Source organism: Gorilla gorilla, chromosome 4, assembly GCF_029281585.2.
Source record: "Gorilla gorilla gorilla isolate KB3781 chromosome 4, NHGRI_mGorGor1-v2.1_pri, whole genome shotgun sequence".
Lineage (NCBI taxonomy): Eukaryota > Metazoa > Chordata > Mammalia > Primates > Hominidae > Gorilla > Gorilla gorilla.
The window spans coordinates 146697758-146719217 of record NC_073228.2 but is presented as its reverse complement, the minus strand read 5'-3'; the positions used below and the strand labels follow the sequence as shown (position 1 = coordinate 146719217).

General features: G+C 44.3%; 1 protein-coding gene across 9 annotated transcripts in view; it reads right to left on the bottom strand.

Annotated features, from left to right (window-relative positions):
* Positions 1-21460, bottom strand: part of ARHGAP26 (Rho GTPase activating protein 26) — a 458221-nt gene that overhangs the window by 340306 nt on the left and 96455 nt on the right. For all 9 annotated transcript variants that reach the window (XM_063706839.1, XM_055389277.2, XM_063706842.1 and 6 more), the window contains exons 2-5: positions 14683-14778; positions 13007-13068; positions 8732-8803; positions 2778-2879 (exon numbers count right to left, since the gene is read on the bottom strand). In XM_063706839.1, the coding sequence (XP_063562909.1) occupies positions 2778-2879; positions 8732-8803; positions 13007-13068; positions 14683-14778 (332 nt within the window). The remainder of the gene's footprint in view (positions 1-2777; positions 2880-8731; positions 8804-13006; positions 13069-14682; positions 14779-21460) is intronic.

Here is a 21460-nt window from a genome sequence, read left to right as displayed (position 1 = left end):
GTAAAACAGAGTAATAACCACATCTATAACTCTTAGGGTGAGGATTCCAGAAGATTCCATGTAAAGTGCTTAACACCATACCCGGGCCATAAATATGCATTCAACAAATGTTTCCCTATATTATAGTTGTTATTGATGTGGTTAGTGGCAGTAGTAATATCATCACTGTTCTTTTTTTGTTTGTTTTTTGATGTTTGGTTTTTGGTTTTTTTTTTGAGAAAAAGTCTCACTCTGTCGCCCAGGCTGGAGTGCAGTGGTGTGATCGTGGCTCACTGCAACCTCCACCTCCCTGGTTCAAGTGATTCTCCTGCCTCAGCCTCCTGAGTAGCTGGGACTACAGGCACCCACCACCATGCCCAGCTAATTTTTGTATTTTTAGTAGAGACGAGGTCTCATCATGTTGGCCAGGATGGTCTCGATCTCTTTACCTCTTTAGTGTTAGATTTTTATACAGTTTAATTTAGTTCAGGTACAACTAAAAAGCAATGCCTGAGAACTGACCTGAACAGACCAGAACCTGCAAGATCTGGAACCCAATCCTTACACTCAAAGTACTTAGAAAGTGTGACTAGGTCAAAGGCAAGAACATAAAGGACTATAATAAAAGAGCATAATGGAAAACATCCACTGAAATACAGAACTGTCAAAGTCAGGAATAGTGGCATCCAATTTGAGAACAGAAAATGGAGCAGAACAGGCCAATCATAAGGATATTTACATATTTTATATTAAATATACTTTATACTTGAGCAGCAGTTATATTTGCCTTCTCATGTATAACATAAGTAGGACAGATATTTCATGAGTATTTAACAAATAAAGGAAATAAAGCTTAGAGAATCTAAGTAATTTGCCCCAGGTCACAGAGTAAATACACAGCAGAGAAGGTTTTGAGGCAAGGTATCCTCTTTGCCAGCCCAGCGTTCTGGTCCCTACACTGTGGTAATTCAGAAGACATTCACAGCCCTAAAAGAAAATGCTGGATTCATTCCAGACCAAGTCTGCAATGTTTGACCACAGAGAGAATGGATCTGGTGGAGAAGCACCTTTGTTCTAGAGAATGCCATGCCTACAGGGCAACTGTGCTGTGGGCCTCCCAGATTCAGTAGGTGCTAGAATAACCACACACCTGCTCAACTCTGAATACTCTGAATATCTGTACTAATGATGCATAGTCATCTAATCCATAACTTATACCTGCTTAGAAACTGGAGAGCTGGGCAGACCTCGTCACTGTGAAGCACAGCCAAAAAGCTTTTCTTTAAATATAAGTTAGTTTCCAAATCCTAAATGCCAAGTGATGCCAGAAGAATAACTAAAAAGTGAGGGCATCAAGACAGATTCTAAATGGAATCCCAAATTTATCATGGATTATCTGTGTCTGTGGGATAGTGCCCATATCCTCATGTCAAGTTAGGATAGCCTTTGTATCTCATGAAAATAAGATTTTTTTTTTTTTTATTTTTTAGGTTTTTCAATCACATTTGACAAGATTTACCTGAGCAGCTATGCCACTTCAAGAAGCACTTCCTCCGCTTTTGTTTCTTTTTCCCTACTCAGGCACAAGATCTTCAAGGATAAATTAGTATTTTCTACTTTGTAAAGCACACACCAAATAGTCAATGCTGTTTATTGGCTGGCCAAGAACTGATCTACGAAGTCCATTATAAACCTTTGTTGCTGCTACAGTTGTCATTGTTGTTGAGTAATGGTCCTTATCACTACTCTAAAAACTGGATTAAATACTTATTTCAAAGCAAAGAGTTCTGAGAACACCACATTCCTATCCCAAGATGTGTAACCAATTGTGGTTGGGAGGGGATTGAACTCCACCATCTCCAGAGTTACTTCAACCTTTCAACCTCTGACTCTACTGTCCTCATATGAACTTTCACCTAACAGAAGTACTGGCATGGTATCGGCTCAAAAAGAATTAAAATTTAAAAACAAGGGCCGGCCTGGAAGCCACGGTAGCCTCTTTTGGCAAAAATATGAGAGAGGTCAAGCAAACTGTTGAGTTAAATAAGATGACATTTTTAAAGCCAAATTTGAGGTTCCACTAGGAAACTCCCTATCTCCAAGAAGCATAAACTCCCTTAACATGCCAATCTTCATGAACTAAATAAAAATGGTCACAGCTCCATGGCTGTGATGGCTCCATCATTTTTCTTTCCAAGTGAACTACTTTTTAAAAGATACCATGCAAACCCAGAAAAACCAAGCGCAAATTTAAGAATGTATTTTCTTGAAACAACATTACCAAAGCACAAAACATATACAGGACAATAAAGCACTGCTTTAAAAAAAGAAAGAAAACTAATGTCAAGTGCTGGTTGAAATAATGAAAAAGTCAATATTAAGGAAGGATAACCAAAGTGTTTGAGATGCTAACATTTCAAATCACTGATAAGAGGCAGGAAGTCAAAAGGTAAAGTAACAGAGGGCAGAATTAAGGCCAAGGGTGAAAGAAACAGGAAAAGAAATGTCAGCATGAAATGAAGACATCTAGCAATCAGGGCAGCCCAACAAGGAGGTGGTCATCTCGGCCAGCAGTGTCTTCCACCTTGACAGGCGGGAAAGCTACAAAGGATGGGGTGGGACGGGAGGACACAAAGGCAGTCCAGGCATCAGGCACTGGATGAGGGATCAGGAGCAATCTCCTGGCTTCCCAGGTCCCTTCTAACCCTAAGATTTTCTAGCAAAGAGCAACCAGCACATATCCACAGCATCATGTACAAATTGAACACTTTATTCAGGATACTAATAAAGTCTCTTACCTCCTGAAGCTGAGATTCTTTCTTTTTGGAAGACAAATTCAAGTGTTTTTCTAAGATGCCACAATACTTTTCTGTCTCTTTGTCATACTTCTTTTTGGCTTCCTGGCAAAAAAAGAGAAGAGAAAAAGAAAAAGAGTAACACGTTGCAGGAATAAAAGCAGCCTCCATCTCTCAAGATCCTTCTGCTCAGAACACAGATGATGACTCAGCTCCTACTTTTCAGGTAATGCCCATTAAATCCTGCAGCCACCCATCAACAGCCCCCTGAGTTTGAGTGTCTAGCAGAGAGGCACGAACCAGGACAAGACCAGAAATGAGGTAAATACGAATATCTAATGGTGGCAAAGCCAAGATTCCCCCTCTAAGAACTTTGTGAAACAGAAATTTCTACTTTCTAACTCACAAGGATATTCAAGGCCAGAAGGCAGCCAGTGGTTGGGGGCTGGGGAGCAGCAGCAGTGGTGATACCTATGAAGCTAACACCAAGGAAGGAAGATATCCTCACAGCTTGAATGAGACAAGTCTAGACTAAGGCTAGATCCAGCCTTAATACTGTCCAAAAAACACTTCTTGGTATGTAAGCCTAAATATCTCTTGACACTTAATATCACATGCAGGTCTTCAAGCTGAGGAATAATTCAAAACAACAATATTATCTTCACACACATTTGTTTACTACGGCACCATTTATGCTAGCAAAAGAAAAATAAAAGCAGCAGCAGCAACATCACTTCCAAGGATAGCGTTTGGCATAATTAAAGTACGGAACATCCAATAAGCATAACTAGTCATTGGAAAACTAGAGAGAAAAGTAAAACAGCATCATATAAACTTGCTGCATCCTACATAGAGTGTGTCTACCTATGGACAAAGATGAGGTGGGAATTTACTTATAGGCAAATACCTGAGTTATGGTAATGGGGTAACAGTTATTTTTCTCTTCTCTTTAAGAAATTATTAGCCGTATTATTGTCTTCAAAATGAAAAATAATTACCATAATTAATCCCTGCTCCCCACCACTGAATCATTGGGTCACTGTGGTTCTATTTCTATCTCCCATTTGACTGATAAGAAAACTTGGACCCAAAGAGGTGAACTTGTGAAAAGTCACGGAGAGTGACAGAGCTGGGATTGGAGCCTAGGACAATGTGCCTCCAAAGCCCATGTTCTCCACCACAGCTGAGACAGACTGTCACAGGCAGTCTGCCTTCCTTCCACATTCCAACGGGGAGAGCAGGCAAGGAAGCTGGAAGAAGGTTGGCACTTGGCTGATAAACGGGATCAAATTTGCTAATTGGGTACATTATTCCTGCTTTTGACTCATGTGGAGCCTGAACCCATAGGGATGTTTTTCTGCAACTCCAAAGCCTAGAAGAGAAAAAATATTTTCTGGCCAAATAAAGAAGCTCAGACACATCTCTTTATTCCTTTAACAAATTTATAATCAGCAACCACTCTGTGTAAGGCTCTACTTTAGGCACCAGAAATACAAGACAAAAATGGTCCCAACCCTCATGGTAGAAATGTTCTAGTAGGAGAACCATGATTAACCAGTAAACAAATAATCAGCATAATTATAGACTGCTGCAAGTGCTACAAAGGAAATAAACAGGGCGCAGTCACAGAGATTCTGTAGATAGGGCACCCAGGAAAGGCATCATCTGGGGAAGGGAGATGTGAGCTGAGACCTACCTGTGAAATACAGAAGGAGCAGAGTAGAGCCTTCTAGAGCAGAATCATCAAGTGCAAATGCCCTGGGGCACGACACTCGGAGCCAGAAGCCATCACCCGGAGCCCTAACAAGCTCCGCTATGTCAGAATACCACTCATCTGGTACATGCTCACAGAGTGGGCAGAATAACCATATATCCATTTTAGCTGACATGTACTCATTTCTATGAATCTGAGTTTTGCTTAAAAGACTGCTCACATACAAGAACAATTAAACATTTAGCAGCAAATGAAGAAAAAGCCTGAGGACACATTACTCTTTCAAATTTGAGGAGGGTACAGGCAAGAGACTTGACTCAAGCAATTCTTTTCCATTAGTGAAACCAGCAACTTTGAACTGGGGCTCCAACTCCAAATGCTGCTCACATGTATCCGCTCCCACCAGCCTTATCAGCAACTCCAAAAGGAGAATCCTGGTCCCAGACAGTCCAGCTGGCCAGAGGTGAGAAAAGGCCAGGGAACATGAGTCACTGGCATTCTGGGACATTCTGGCAACTTGTGCCTCCACATTCCATGTTTAAGAGGACACCCAAAGTTAGAGAAAAAAATAAGGAGAAAGGGAAGCCGTTTCTGTCCTGAGAAAACAGCAATAAGACCTCTGCAACAAAAAAGTACTACAGCTTAGATGATGTTCTTAAGATGGGAGAGTGTGTCCATTACTCAGGACACAAGATGGGTTTCACCTTCCAGAGAGTCTACTGTGGGGTAGTTAAGTCAAGGATTGAGCTAGAATCCTAAAATTTATTCCCAACTCAATATGGACTGGCTAGAAACAAATCACCATCCCTCTCCAGGACTCAATTTCCTCAACTATAAATTTTTGAGGATGATTAGATAATTGCTCGGGTTTCTTCTTTCAGCTCAAGGACCATATAACAAAATAAAAATAAGAACACTCCCTCCTCAAAGGATTTCTAGGGTTAAATGAAATAAACCACATATAGTGCTTGGCAGGGTGCCTACCACATGGAAAGTGCTCAATAAATGTCAGCAATGGTGGTGACAGTGGTGAGCTCATCACCTAAACCTGCCTCCTTCTTATCAAGAACACACCTGCTTTCCATGTCCCGTGTGCCATGAAGGTAACCCTCCCAAGAACCTACTACAATTGGAAATTAGACATTTATTTGTATCTTTTTGTCTGATGTCTTTCACCCCAGCTACTTCATGAGCACAGCAACCACGCCTGCCTTGTTCTCCACCAAATATCAGGGCACAGAACAGCGCTGGCACAGAGCAGGATCTCACATATTTTTTAAACAAATGAACTGTGTGTATCTAATATAATCACTAACATTGAATGACTACATGACCAACCTTGTTCTCGTGTTCAGGTAGCTATACTACAGACACCGTTTTAAGCATTTGATAGGAGTTCACTCACTTCTTCTTCATAATAACTCTACGAGGCAAGTTTTATTATTACCCCCATTTTAGAGATCAGGAAACAGGCATGAAGAGGTTTAGTAACCTCCCCAAGTCTACATGCAAATGGCAGAAGTGAGATTTGGATTCAGACAGTCTAGCCGTAGACCCACTCTCTACGCTACTCTCTTATGTCTGTTATACTTATTCTAGAGTCCAGCATTCCAAATGTACCTCTAATACAGGAAAAAATAATTTCCTCAAACTTGGAAATAGAAACTTAGGGCCATGGTTATGTCAAGCACCAGGGGTCGTGCCCTACTCCAGAGTAGCACATTAGCATAAGAATGCCCAAGAATCTTCCTCCCTGGCAGCCTTCACACGGTGCACTCTGCAACAGGCTGTTATGGCAACCGAAGCAGCACCAGAGAGTGGAGGAGGAGGAAAAAGTAATTTTAGCATGGCACAGACAGAGTTCAGAACCTCCACTTGGCCAACACCAAAACCAGCTGAAGAGCACTTGCTGGCTCTGAGATGTTCTTGAGACTGCTCCCTGGGTCACCTAGAAGTGGATCTGTTGTTTGCTTGTTTGTTTTCTCTTAAATTTACATAATGTTATGATATAAATGTATGTGTGTGTGGAGTGATGCAAAGGAGGACATGCCAGGAGGAAAAAATGACAAATGGGGAGGGATGAGAAATCACCCAAATGTCATCACAATTCTTCTTTAGTGATCATCCAAAAGTTATTTAATAATCAATAATTATTCATGGTTTAATGAATAGGAGAATAGAATATGCATGAGGGGAAACATGCTTTGGTGAGTGACTATTTAAATTCTTTTATTCTAGTATGTCACCATCTATACCACCCCCTCGCCGCCGCCCCGGGGGACAGTAGCTCCTCCTATCATTAAGATCATTGGTATCAAGCCCAAAGGGAGCTCACTCAGACTCTTGCCTCACCTCCTTGGTAACCATGGTAACCCTCAAGCCAGTGAGAGAAGAGGCCAGAGAGAGAGGTATCTGTGCTCAGAAGGAGAAGTAACTACTGAAAAGATGACTCAACAGACAGGTCTGCTCTGCCTCAGTCTCAAAGCTCTGCATAACCCCTGGAAGCCACTGCCAAGCATGTTCAAGAGTGGGGAGGCACAGGCCCCAAGGCCACCAAGAGGAGGCCTGCGGGCGGGGCCTGCACTGCCAGGAACTGAGGGAGCATTCGCTCACGGCTTATTATCTGCCATCACTGGACTGGTTCACAGTCTGTATGAATTCTTAGTGGAATAAGACTTCATGCAAATTATACATTCCTTAATCTCTGATACAGCACCAGTGAGCTTCCACTTCCTCATAAATGTGTAAACTAAAATTAGTAGAAAATACTCTAAAACTGGGAGAAAGTCTTTGCCATAGTCCCTCTTTCAAACTGTGATCAACCATCCCTCTGAAAGACCCTGACTAAACATCATCTTTTGCAGGCCCTAATCATATCTATTTCCAGAAAGCAGATGCACTTAGGGGTGTGTGTGTTGCAGGGGTGAGGAATACCTCATTTTGCAACTAAGCAAAATCCACACAAAGTAAGAGGGTGGTGTTGCCCAAAAGCCCCTGCAGGTGGCGTAAGAGACCGCAGCTGAATTGACTTACAGTTCCAGAAAAAACAGGAAGAAAACGTTGGAAATCTTTTTGCTTTCATTGATTCCAATGAAAACATCTTCTCTGCAGGTAGCCTCTAACACTCTACCGAAGGTCAAACCAGCTAGAGTTTCCTAGTGATTTTTTTTTGGGACATGGAGTCTTGCTCTGTTGCCCAGGCTGCAGTCAGTGGCGCAATCTCGGCTCACTGCAACCTCCACCTCCTGGGTTCAAGCGATTCTCCTGCCTCAGCCTCCCGAGTAGCTGGGAACTACAGGCACCCACCACCATGCCCAGCTAATTTTTCTATTTTAGTAGAGACGGGGTTTCGCCATATTGGCCAGTCTGGTCTCGAACTCCTGACCTCGTGATCTGCCTGCCTCGGCCTCCCAAAGTGCTGGGATTACAGGCATGAGCCACTGCGCCCAGCCCTCCTAGTGATTTATTACAGGGCAAAGGAGCCCTGGAGAATCCACCTTTTAAAAAGGAACAGGATTCCCTTTGCAGTCTCTCAAGAACACATTAGAATTAGTCAAGCTTAGGCTACAGTCCCTCCAGGTCAGTGATAACAAACGGTGATCTCCTCGTTGAAGCAGGCCTGCAGATGTCGTTTTTTGACCTGCACAATGGGTAATATATATTTTAAAATTATTTGCCAACAAGAAATTTCACATAAAACTGGCTTTTCAGTTTGTCTTGAAACATTTAAAGAATCAGCAAGAGAGGGCCCATTTCCAGACCCAACAAAAATCAGCTAAACCTAAGTACCAGCTGCCTCCTTTTAAAGAAAGTCCCTGTACCTACAGGGCACAAATTTGTAACCCCTGCTTAGGCTGCAAGTCCTGGACCTCCACAAAATACAATTCCACAAAAACAAATGTATTGTCCAATAAAGGCAATTGTCTAAGCACATAGCTATCTATTATAATAACACAAATGAGGTGTGGTTTCTACCTTTGGATGATTTATGAACAAGCACAAAACAATGAGGTAACAAAATACCAGAATGGCCCCTCCGGGGTTGACAGCTCAGATGGTCGTACTTCAGTCACCCGTAAAGAACTGATGAGTTGGGCTCTATAGAGCTTTCTGCCTAAGATTTTCTGAAGAAGGTGGGCTTCGATTTTCTGAAGACATTTCTGAAGACTTTTTTTTAAAGAAGGTGCTGTGTTTTCCAGACGTCTCACCCTAAAATCCAGACCAAAGCTTGCAAAATTCTCACCTTGGCAGCCCCAATCTGTTCCTTTCGAAACTTCTCCAAGGGAGTGATGAGCACCTCGCTGGCATTCTCAATCTGGTGAAGAACAACAGAGTAAGGGAAAGAAGACACAAAAGCAGTATCAGTAAAGAATTACAGCAGCTCCAGCATGAGATGCCTCCCCATGTCTTAAAATAAAATTTGGGGAGGCAGTGTTGTACATGTCAACTGTTTACAAACTTCGAACTAATAGCATGTCAAATCAAAACTGTCATCATTTCAAAACATGATAATCTTCCTCCCATGCATGATTAATATTGATTCTTTAAAAGTAAAAATGAGGAACTCTAAAACTGTAAGCGATCCTCTGAAGGGGCAGAGGGGAACTGGTAAAAGAGTGGGGTCTAAGTTACAAGCTTCGGTGACATTTTCTTGCAAATATTCATTTACCCAAGTTATGGGTAAAGTAGATCAACACTGAGTCTAGGTTAAAAACAAACAAATAAAAAAACACCTCTGGACATCTGATGGCATAAAAACCTTCCAAGCTTGATTTTGTGTTGCTCTACCAAGACAGGACTGGACTAGAGCCAGGACACCTGTGCCTCCTGACTACTGGCTGCCTCTCAACTTCATCTCACAGGGCTCACCCCTCAGGTCCTGCATTCCAACCTACTGGCACTCCAATGCACCTCAAATGCACCAAACTCGTCCCACCTCAGGACCACAGCATTTGGCTATTCTTTCAGACACAGTGTTCCCAAACCCTTACAGGGACAGCTCCTTCATGTAATTAAGGTTTCAGCTTAAAGGTCACCTCTTTAGGGAGGCCTTCCCTGACTACCAACATAACTCAACTTCCCTCCCCTACCAAGTGTGTTCTGGTTCACCACTACACACTACACATTTATACACACACATACATGCGTGCATACACACACACACACATCAGTATCTTGTAAAGGCTCACTTTGCCACCACTATCCCCAAAACAAAGAAGAGTGCTGAGACAAAGCTGCACTCAAACATATTTGAATGACTAAATGAATGAATGGATTAATTCTTGATTGGCTGCCAACTGTGTGACCATGGGCAAAACATTTAACCTCTCTGGGCTCTAATTTCGTCATCTGCAAAACGAGTGGGCTGAATTGTCCATTGCTAAGGTTCTATGGTCTTTTCTAAGGCAGTACAATATTTTACAGTCTTTCCTTTTAAGTCATTCATTTATCACTCTTTGCTCAACTAATTATTCCAGGAATCTCGCTGCAACAAAGCATTATTTTTCCTAAACCACATGCATGTCCACTGCAATGAAACTAACCGGGTAAATGCCAGAAGTCACAGATGGACACAGTAAAGAACTAACTGAACAATGTAAGGGACAGAAAAAGTCAAGTCTCCAAATTTATTCCCATTTGCCTTTTTCTCAATTTGGAGATCACTTATTTCAGAAGAGTGAAATTTAAGACTAGAGTGTTATGGTGTTAATTTGTTTGATTTTGTGATTTTTATTGTTATTTGATGTTACTTAATCAGTTCACTGAAGTCTTCTCCACAAACTATCTGCAAGTCTCTGAAGCTTACAAAGGTGTGCCAAGCCCCTAAAGTCAATGATTCTCAACCTTAACTACACAGTAGAATCACCTGGAAAGCTTTTAAAACCCCTAAGTTTAGGCTACACTCCAACTAACTCAGAATCCCTGGACTTAGTCCCAGACATCAGTATTTTTCAAACTCCCCAAGTTATTCCAGTGGACATCCATGATTGAGAATGCAGTCATAAGTTGTCACTTATAAAACGAAAGTGCTCAACTGCTCACCTGGGAATCAGGACACCCAAGTCCTTCGCCCAGCCATACTACTACTTGCTATCAGCCTTAATAAGACCTGTTTTCTCATCTGTCAAATGAGCAATTGCAGATGGTGAGGAATAAGGTCCCACTTAGTCTAAGATTATACGACTGTGTAACATCCACTTGGTTCCAACACTGCCTGATGTTGGGGACATGGAAGCCCAGTCTCTGCCCTTGAGGAACTCATATTTACTACAGGGCACAGATAGGTACAATGTTTATCAGGACACAATGTGGTAAACACAGGATCAGAAGCATGAACTGGATGTTAAGAAAATACCAAGGGTAGCCATATAACCCAGGAAGTCAGGAAAGGCTTCCCAGAGAAGGTGCGGCTTTGCTTGCTGAGCTTAACTGAACTGATGGAGTTGTCACAGGGCAAGGAGGTAGAGAAAGGGGCTTGCTACGGCCAGATACTCAGATGCAGACAGTAGAAACTCAATTCACTGACATTAATAATAAAATTGCAGAGGCAAGCTGAAAAGTATAATCCAGTCATTGTTCCCTTACCACAGGCCATAGCAATCTGCAGGGTATTCATGGTGATTTGCTTGCCACACCCCCACCCCCAAATACTAACTCAGCCAAGAATCAGACTCAAAAGAATCATTTCCCTTTCTTAGGCACCAGCACGTGCACAAACACACAAGCTTTCCCTTGCTTCCACCCACCACTAACCCCCACTGCTGCCGCCACCACCACCCTTCTGATTCTGGTTCAGGCACCAGCAGTGAGCAATCAAGAGAAAGTGGTCTTTCCGTAGGGCAAAAGGAAGAGTTTTCTACTCTGTTTGGAGTTTTAAAGAAATCCTTTTTTTTTTTTTTTTTGACACAGGGTCTTGCTCTGTTGCCCAGGCTGGAGTGCAATGGTGCAATCACAGATCACTGCAGCATTGACCTCCCTGGCACAAGCGATCCTCCTCTCTCCTCCCTCCTCCCAAGTAGCTGGGACTACAAGCATATGTCACAATGCCAATCTTCTTAAAAAAAAAAAAATTGTTGAGATGGGGTCTCACTATGTTGCCTCCAGACTGGTCTTGAACTCCCAGGCTCAAGCGATCCTCTCACCTCGGCATCCCAAGGTGCTGGGATTACAGGCATGAGCCACCACACCTGGCCCCCACATTTTTTAATATTTTTTAATATAATGCAGACTTGGGTTTGAACCCAGACTGTATCACTTATTAACTGTGTGATCTGTGACAAGTTACTTAGCCTCTGTAAACCTCAATATCTTCATCTGAAAAATGGCGATAATATAGATACCACTTCCCAGAGTCATCATGGGGGTTAAAATAGAAAATGCATCTTGGTGAATAGTGTTCGAACTACCAACTGTTAGCATGGGAAGAAAAGAAAATGTTGATTGATGCAATATTTCCTAGGACTTTAGAGCATTGCTGCCTGAAGACACGCCCTCCTAGCGGAAAATCAGTGTACAGGCAGCAGGGGACTTCAAGTCAGCAGGGGACTTCATTCCTCATATCTTAGGGATATGGAGGAAAATGCAAAGGAACTTCCTGCAGATGTGGAATCTCTTATCTGCTAATGCTGAACTATATCAGAATAAATTATAGGCAGGGTGGCTCATGCCTGTAATCCCAGCATTTTGAGAGGCAAGGCAGGAGGATCACTTAAGGTCTGGAGTTCGAGATCAGCCTGGGTAACACAGCAAGACCTCATCTCTACAAAAAACAAAAATAAATTAGCTAGGCACAGTGGTGCACACCTATAGTCCTAGCTACTCAGGAGGCTGAAGCAGGAGGATCGCTTGAGCCCAGGAGTTTGAAGCTGTAGTGAGCTATGATGGTACCACTGCACTCCAGCCTGGGTGACAGAGTGAGACCCTCTCTGTCTCCCAGAACAATAAATTCTAGTACAAAAGATATCTCTTAAGAACCTGGAGATCAGCATTTGACTCTTAAATGTGGACAGTGCCTCTCTTTGAAGAGCTTTTTATAGTTACCTTCATTACAAAGTATCTGTTTACTGGGTCCCTCCTACCTGGCAGGCACTGTGCTGGGTGCTTAAAAATGAAGAGCAAAGTGATCCTGCCCTCAAAGAGCTCTTGATCAGGTTCAATAAGATGGGGGGAGGGGCAGAGTGGGGCACCTTCTTTCCCATTCTGCTGGTAGAGAATCTGACGCCCAAAAAAGTGAAATAATTCAAAAGATCCACCCTTAAGTCATACACCTTATGAAAAGACCTTAAAATGAATCTTCAGAAGGACATCATTTAACTATGTTGTTCTAAAGTTATCCACCAGAGTAATCCTTTAATATTTACAAAAGCCTTCAAACTCTACAAAGATGAGGCTTGCTGAAGAGGTCAAAACATTCAAATGGCAGAGTCTGGATTTGAATCTAGTTCTTCTGATAACCCATCCCTTGCTCCCTCAACACGAATATACTATCTGGGACCAAGAGTAGCCCAGCCCTACTCACCATCCGTATCCGTTCATCTTCAAGATTCCTGAGGACAGTGGCAAACTCCTGCAAAGACCTTGCTGGAAAACAGAAAGGGGCCATGAGGTGGAAGGAGTGTCATGGGCCTTGGGGGGCCTTTCCAGCTCTGGCTATTATGTTATGGATTTTAATTCCTTGGCACATACAGATGCCTAAAGTCAATTGCTTCCCAAGGCTCCCTTCATCTTTTTAATCATTAACCATTAAGGATGACCCAGAAATGCAGGTTAATTCCACCTGGCACTCTAGCTAGGGAATGATTTCTTCAAGGAAAAGATCTGCCTGTTCCTGAGAGTACCCAGGACTGGTGAGATGCTGGCAGGCTTCCAGGCCCCGGGCTGGAAGGGGCAGAGTTCCGCTTAGGAGTTGAAGGATTTCCTGTCCGGATTCGACCTCCTCAACCTTTGTCATGGCGTTGCGTCAGAACCCAGCCTTTTCTTTGGCACCAGAGCTAAATAAACAGTGCTGCTGGCATTGGAAGCCACATCTCTGGCTTCTCTTTGGGTTCCTCCTGAGTCCTCAAGCCACTCATTAATAGAATGCAGCTCGAAGCATGGTGCTCATACATGAACAGTCGTCTTTGCCAAAATTATTCATAAAAGCAATAAGCATTACGTGCAATGGCCCTGAGGATACTCGAGACCCTTGAGCCACATTGGGAAAAGCAGCCATACATTCACAAGTTACAAGGATACATTTTCACCACTCTCAGCTGTCTCCCAATTGCCTGTACTCAGCCCCAGATGCTGATGTTCTGCATGGCAACAGGAACTCAATAAGCATTTGATGAATTAATTAATCCAATAAAACTTTCTCAATTCTTGCTCATTTAATGGGGTCAACCAAGGTGCCCATAGAAGAATAGTGTGCAATGACAAGGCCCTGGCAAAGAAAGGTGTCTTGACATTGCAAATCCTCCATGCTTACGGCTGCCTACAGACCAAGGCAGGTGATGGTGAAGAGTGAAGCAACACACCGTGGTGATAAACAGTAACCCACCTCAGCCTCTTTTTAAGGAAACAGGAGAGGCGGGGACCTCCCTGTCCACAGCACAGGAGAACCAGATACGGAGCTCCTCTCCCTATCTGAAGGCAGTGGCAGATGCATAGCTCAGCCAACTGCTGCCAGGTCAGAAGAGGGGGTCAGTAGATCAAATTCTCAAACTTTTCAAAGAAGCTGGAAAACTGGAATTTTAGATTATAAATTGAATTTGTATGGTAATTCAATTTTAAAAAATGAGAGCCAAAGAAAACTGGGCTGTATTCTCATCTCAGCCTATCATTTTGCAACCTCTGATCTAAATTTCCCCTCATCTACCTGTGTTCTACATATGCTCTAAGCTCTTAGTACTGTGGTTGGAGGGGAAGAATGTCACCAGCCAGAAAAATACTAAAGGGAGGTGGAAAGAAGAGTCCCACTGCAAAACTTCAAGCTTTCTCTCCTGCATGCTGGAGGGTGAGGCAATCCCAAAACTCGAGAAGACCAGAGTAGCCCCAAGCTCCGATCCTCACATATCTCTGGCCCTCCGCTTCCACTAAGGACTTCTTTGTTTACTAACCTTAGAGACTTCCTATCTCAGGAACAAGGCTCTGCTGGGACACTGAAGGCTATGACAAACAATGAACATTTTTATCTTCTGCACAGTTATGACTTACCTATACACATCTCATCATCTGTTTCTGCATCTCCTATGCACTGAAATTTAAATTCATTTAAGGAATCTGCAAACTTCCGCTTCGCTGAAGACAAATCTAGCAAGAAAAAGACAGGAAAAATCAGGAATTACTAAAATTAAACTGGCTTTCTGATTTGCTGCCCTTATTGGTCCTTCTAGGAATATCTTAGGAGGCGGATTTGTTCCTGAGTCCATTTCAAAGCACAAAAGAATATAAATTCAAAATAGTCAACACTTGGTTATAACATGAAGCACTGATTTGTTCTAGAAGTTAATATTTTTGTTATATTGGCTTTAACAATTTAAGTTCTATCTCTACTTCCTAAAGGCAACTTGTCATCTCCGTTTGACATGTGGGAATCCACTTGCCAAAGGAAGTTGGGGAGAAAGCTTGGATCAGAGCCAACATTAGTGTCCACAGCCTGCAGGTCTGCTCTGCCACTGACCCTCCACACAGTCAGTGCAGTTTCCCCCACAAGTCTGACTCAACAACAATTTCCCCTAGGTCCTACTCACAACACAAACTTTCACTAGGGAGGGAGCCTGGAGAAGGCTGGAAGGAGGGGCTGGGAACTGCCCTGCCCATAGCACCTGGCCTTCCCCTTCTGACTCAAGCACAGGCGAGGCCCAGGTTCTCACAACCCTCTCCACTCTCCTCATGAGCAGAGTGGACCGCCAGCCTGACAAAGCCCACCTGAATTTTCCTGGCTGGCCACATCCAACACCACCAGGAGAACAAAGCCCCGGCAATGTTTTGTATTAGGGTAAAAACACATTCCACATACAGTATCCATAAGAAAAACTCTCAAGGGCCCTTATCATTAAAAAGTCATCATCATAAACTTTCACTGAAGATAGTAATGAAAGCCAGTGATCCTTCCGGAGCCTTCAACATCTCTTAAGGGTATGAAACCACCAAGGTACCTTTAAGTGGACTGGCAGATCTGGCTGCTGAGGACAAATGTGCTTAACTTAATTCCATGTGCAGTCTTCCTGCAGATTAGGCTAATCATTCAAATTACCCTCATACATGGTTCCCTCATTGAAGGGGAAATGGCATTATGTCCAAATGCCCAAGGGAGGGAAACATGAGGCAGAACCAGCAACAAGGTCTGGCTTTAATAAGATACGGGTGGTTGGGGCGTGTATTGTGGCTGCACAGATCAACATAACCTACTAGAATAAAAGCATCCGTGACTCCCAGTACTTTTTCTTAGCTCCCAGATTTGTCCCTTGAGGTTAGGGATCGTGTTTTCCATCTTTGTTTGTTTTGGTTTGTTTCCTCTGTGTACCTGGCAGTGCATCCTGCTCAGTGTATGCTGAATAAATGTGGGGGGCGGTGGGGATGGGGGCACTGGATACAAATCCAATCCCCAGTGCTCATTCCAAGCAATGCCTGCTAGTGGAAGAGCTGGGCGTGGGCTGTGCTGCTGTTCTCAGGACCAGGGCTCAAGCTACTGCATGGAGAGCAGCTGCAGCTCCTGCTCCTGGACTGCCCTCCCACACACTGTGATGACACGGTCCCGAGATAGCTGCGGCTTGTCCAAAGCGCTCTGCTCTACACCAAAAGAAGGCACTTGGGGTGGAGAAGGGGAACACAGGAGCCAACAGTCTCTGATCTCTCCCTCGTTCAGTCACTTTCACAGAATGGTCCTTACCAAAATGTCAGAAGATGTTGGCAGGGGACTCAGGCACCTGACAAAAATGGCCAGCCCAGGCTGAGGCTATCCCTCAGAACACAAATGACAAAAGGCAAGCCAAGAAGGAAACAGATGCACCCAAAAGCCAGAACACCATGGGCAGGAAGGCAGGAGGAGGCTACAGGTAGACAGGAGAAAAAAGGGAAAGAATAATATTTTAGAGTGGAAGACAATGTTCTGTTAGAGCCTCCGAATGTGTGTGCATCAAATGTGGGTGTGGTTATACACATTCCCATTTTAGTCAGAATGTTCCCTGATGAGAACTTACAAAGGTCTGCACTAAGAGTAACACAGGTTTGCCTTTCTACCCACCCGACAACCCTGTGCCTCCCCCATAAGCAAGAGAAACTCAATCACCTCAACAAAGTGGAAACAGGTGAAATGCAAGCCAGGCTCGGGAAAGCTCCCAGCACACACCTGAAAAGCCGCACTGCCAAGGGCAGCTGCCATGAGGATCAGGGAGTGGCTGGTCATGCACAACGGGGCCTTTGTGAGGCTTCTGCACAGGGGGACCCACTGAACCAGGGCAGGGCCTGTTAGCTTATGACCAGCAGGTGACCTGATTTCCTTGTCCACTGGCACAGAGCACACCCTGCCACAGTGCAAGCCTGAGAAGCAGTGAGGACCCCATGAAGCTGAAGGACAGGCCGATCCCCCGATAGACGATTAGGTAATGACTGCTGGTATGGAGTCAGTATTGGGCTTCAGGCCAATGAGGAAAGCTGGGTAGAGTGAGAATCCTAATGAATGGACCTGAAAAAGGAACTCACCTCAGGCTTGATAGAGGAATTTTTCAGTAAAGCTAAAGTGGACACCTGTCCTTTTACTTGTTTGGAATCCATTCCCCAGACTGGGACAGCATCTCAAGCTTGTTTTGGAGAACCTCCCTTCTCCACTTGCATTCTATGGGGTGATGGTGACAGGGTGATCAACCCCAACCCCTTGCCCCCACCCCAATCCCACAGCTCCTGGGTTCAAGTTCCAGCTCCAACATAGATCAGATATGTAACCAACCCTGGGTTAGTCATAAAGTCTCAGTTATCTCATCTGACGGAGGCTGTCAGCCTGTGGGTTAGGCAGGGAGGATCCAGTGAGAAACACTGTATAGGCACTCTGCACATCACAAGACTCAGTTCTAGGTATAGCTGGGCTATTCTTTCCTCATATATGAATCCTCCAGTAAGAGGAACCAGGAAAGGTAAGCATGAATAACTGTTTGGGGCTCGGAGAAGTTAAAGGACTGACCTAAGAGTGCAAGGCCACTAAGGAGAGGACCTGTGACTTAAGTCCTGTGAACTGAGATCCTTATAGTATGTGGGAACACCATACCACTTCACCCCATTAAGGTAAACCCTCTATGTTACTTGAGAGATTGAAAACAACACTAAAAAGAGAACTCTCTACCTAAAAACCATTGCTTCTTGCCAATTTCAATCCAGTAAGATTGGTGGTATCTTATGTAGATTTTCACCTTGGATATGGAGCAGCCCAAAGATTTATTTCAAGAGCTTTCCCTCTGATGCACACAGGAATCTAACACACACATTCCAGTAAGAGGAGAGAGAAAAGAGAAGAGGCTGGCACTGGTGCTGGGTGCATGCCAAGCGTCGTGGCACCCTCCTCATATAACCCTGCTGTTTCATGTACAGGCAGTGCAAGACACAGCAAGGAGCCAAGCAGAGTCAATAATATTTACTTTGCAGAAACATCTGTTGCTAGAAAAGCAGAATGCTGGCCAGAGTGGAGGGAAGTCATAACTGCCGGCATCTGGGGAGGCCAAGTATCTGCTTTCCAGAGTAGGTAGGGCTGTGCTTCTCTGAGTGAGGGGACCAGATGGCTAAGAAATATGGAAGCAGCTAGAAGTTTGGGCCTTGAGAGACTGCTCCCAGAGCCACCTGCTCACTCAGGGACTAAAGGAAGTGCCCTTCTTTTCTCGGAGATGCCAGCAGATATTAATCTGCACCAGATTTAAGAGAATTTAACCCAAATAGATCCAACTTTCACTAACACAGAAGGTTTACCATAATTTTTTAAAAATTAGTATCTACCTTAATTTTATACAAGTTGTACCAGTAATACCACAAGTCAAGCCATTTCCTTTTTCTCCTTGGGTAAAACTTAATATACATGTGCACACACAAACATGGACTCAGGTAACCTTAATACTGTATTTTCAGTGCATCTATTGCCTTTGTGACCCCCAAAGTTACCAAAATTGTGTATTAACTACCCTTGAAATGTTTTGCTGCTCAGTCACATCTTTCTCTTTGGACTTAGAAAGTGATTACAGTTCCGGAAGGCCAAGGCGGGTGGATCATGAGGTCAGGAGTTCAAGACCAGTCTGGCCAACATAGTGAAACCTCATCTCCACTAAAAATACAAAAAAATAAATAAAATAAAATAGCAGGTGTACTGGTGTGCACCTGTAATCCCAGCTACTCAGGGAGGCTAAGGCAGGAGAATTGTGTGAACCCGGGAGGCTGAGGCTGCAGTGAGCCGAGGTTGCACCATTGCACTCCAGCCTAGGCGACAGTGTGAGATGCTGTCTCCAAAAAAAAGAAAAAGAAAAGAAAGTGATTACAGTTCAGAAAGGCCATCACTGAGGTTAGAACTTGCAACAGGATTGGCCTCATGGCTGCCTAAAGCTCAAGAATACCAAAGTCCCCAGGCCTTGTTAATCTCTTCCTTTCCTGGACGCCAATTACTCTCTGTGCCTCATCACCTTGTATTTGGAAAAATTCTGGAACTATTCATGAATGGCTTCATGTCACAATGCACAAAATGTGCCTCAGACAGGGCTGGACACAGTGTCCCTCCAAACCTGTTGTACGATGTGAGCGGGCAAGGAAACACAAGCTGGCTTACAGGTGGAACACCTGAGAGTCCCCAGAGAGGACCTATGACAGACAGCTGAGACATGGATGGACACGAGCCCCAGAGAGACTTCAGGTTTAGCCCACACCCCCATTCCTAGGTCAAACTCAACACACTCAAAACAAAACTCTCTCTACTCAAACACCCTCTGCCACCCTCTCCCCAGAGAGCCAGCCGAGGGCCTCTTCCTGCATCCCCAGTGTGATGAAGGGCACCACCGTTCACCCTGCCGCACAAGTCACCAGTACATGTCATCCTCTCACACAGCAGGCTCCCTCATGTGCCACATCCATTCCCAAGTCTCCTAAGCACATCTCAATTCTGCCCACTCCTTCCCATCACTATCAGCAACCCCTAAACAAAACACCTCTATTTGCCCAGATAACTGCAACTGCTCCTCTCTGGCCTCCGCACATCCACTTTTGTCCGTCAAATCAGTTCTCCACTCAGTTGTGTCAATACCAGCAGTGAGCCCTGTGATGGCTTCCCAGAGCTCTGGAGGTGAAGACGAAAGTCCCTCCCAAGGCCTGAGAGGCCCTGCAGGGTCTGGCCTCCCCACACCCCTCTCTGGGCTCCAGCTGCTCCAGCCTCTGCCAGTTCCTGGGGCATGCCCAACTCCTACCTGCCACCACATGCCACCTCTGCCTGCAGCCCTTGGCCCAAAAGTTCTTTCCTCCAGGAAGCCTTCCCTGACTTCTCTAAGCAGGCCAAACCCAACCCTATTTCTCACTCTCTGAGTACTATACTATACATCTTTTCTTCAGAGCAATTTTATATTTGTTCAGGTAATTCTTCTCTTCAAGTAATGCCTCCCCAACTAGTACGTTCTATAAGGATGAGGATCATATCCCTTCATGCTCACCACTCTATCCCCAAAGCCCAACACTCTACTGCTTGACTGAGAGCAGGTATTGCAGAAAGAACAAAGAGAGAGGAAGTTGGGCACTCCATAAGTCCATTAGCCTTCATCAAAGGTGAACCTCCCAACTCAATGTTTGACGTGTGAAAAAAAAAGCAGGTAAGTTAGGACAAACTCTCCAACTTACATAAGTCTGGCTAGAGCCTGATATATATGTGGGAATGTGCTTCCTATTAGCATGTGACCACCTCCCTTCATGTTGTCCATTGAGGAAGAGTCCCACAGAGCTGGAGGGAGAGCTACCACCAGCAGGAGCATAAAATAAAACCTCACCTATACCAAGGAAGCTGGAGAAATGAGCTACATACAACCCAACTGCTGGCCACAACCAACTGTCCTCTCTTAGCCCCAGCACAAGCCCCAGGTTGCAGTTAAAACGGTTTAAGGAAGAGTCCCCAGAGATCGCTCTTTTCTTTCTCCCCGTATCTGGGAAAACTGAGAACATATCCAATCAGAAACTGTGCTTGGAGAGAGGCATTTCCAATGACTCCCCATTTCCCCAAGTCTGTATGTAGCATTTTAAACCTAGTTCGATGTGCTTCATTATAAGAAAAGCAAGTTACAGTCCCTTGTAAATACCATTCTGCAGCCCAGACTCCTGGCATTGTACTAGCAAAAACAAACAAAACACACACACACACACACACACACACACACCCTGTGCAAACCTTAGAATGAAACAAAATTCTCCATAGCATTTTTCTCGTTTCCGTGACACGCGGTCTTACCTGTGGCCACTAGGTGGCAATCAACTATATCAGAGAACACCTTGACCAAGCAGCTAATTTAAACAACAGCTAAGACTCAAGGAGAAATGACAGGGCCAGCCTTAAAGGCAGTGCTGAGAACAGATCCTGTCCCACTGAGGAACAAATAACCACCTAGAAATGTCCAGTGGACACTCAGCAACTGAGAGAGGGGCCCTGGCTTCCACATGGGAAGAAGTGCTCTAACACATTCGGAGGGCCTGTGCTCTCATACAGCAAGTCAAGCCTGAGACATGGAGTGGGAGGGGTATAGGGATGAAGTCACCACCACAGTGTCTCTCACATTCTTTCAGATCTGGCTGGAGCAGATTTGGAAAACCTCTTATCTCCCCCAGGCGGATGATGTGCCCACCGACCACATCAGCCACGGTACGTTACATAACATGCATTCTGATCATACATCTGCGTGCTTTTCCTGAGGCCATTTCCCTAAAACAGCATTTCCTAAATGAGGCCATCACCAGCACTGATTCTGGAAAATTTGTTTTTCCAACCAGA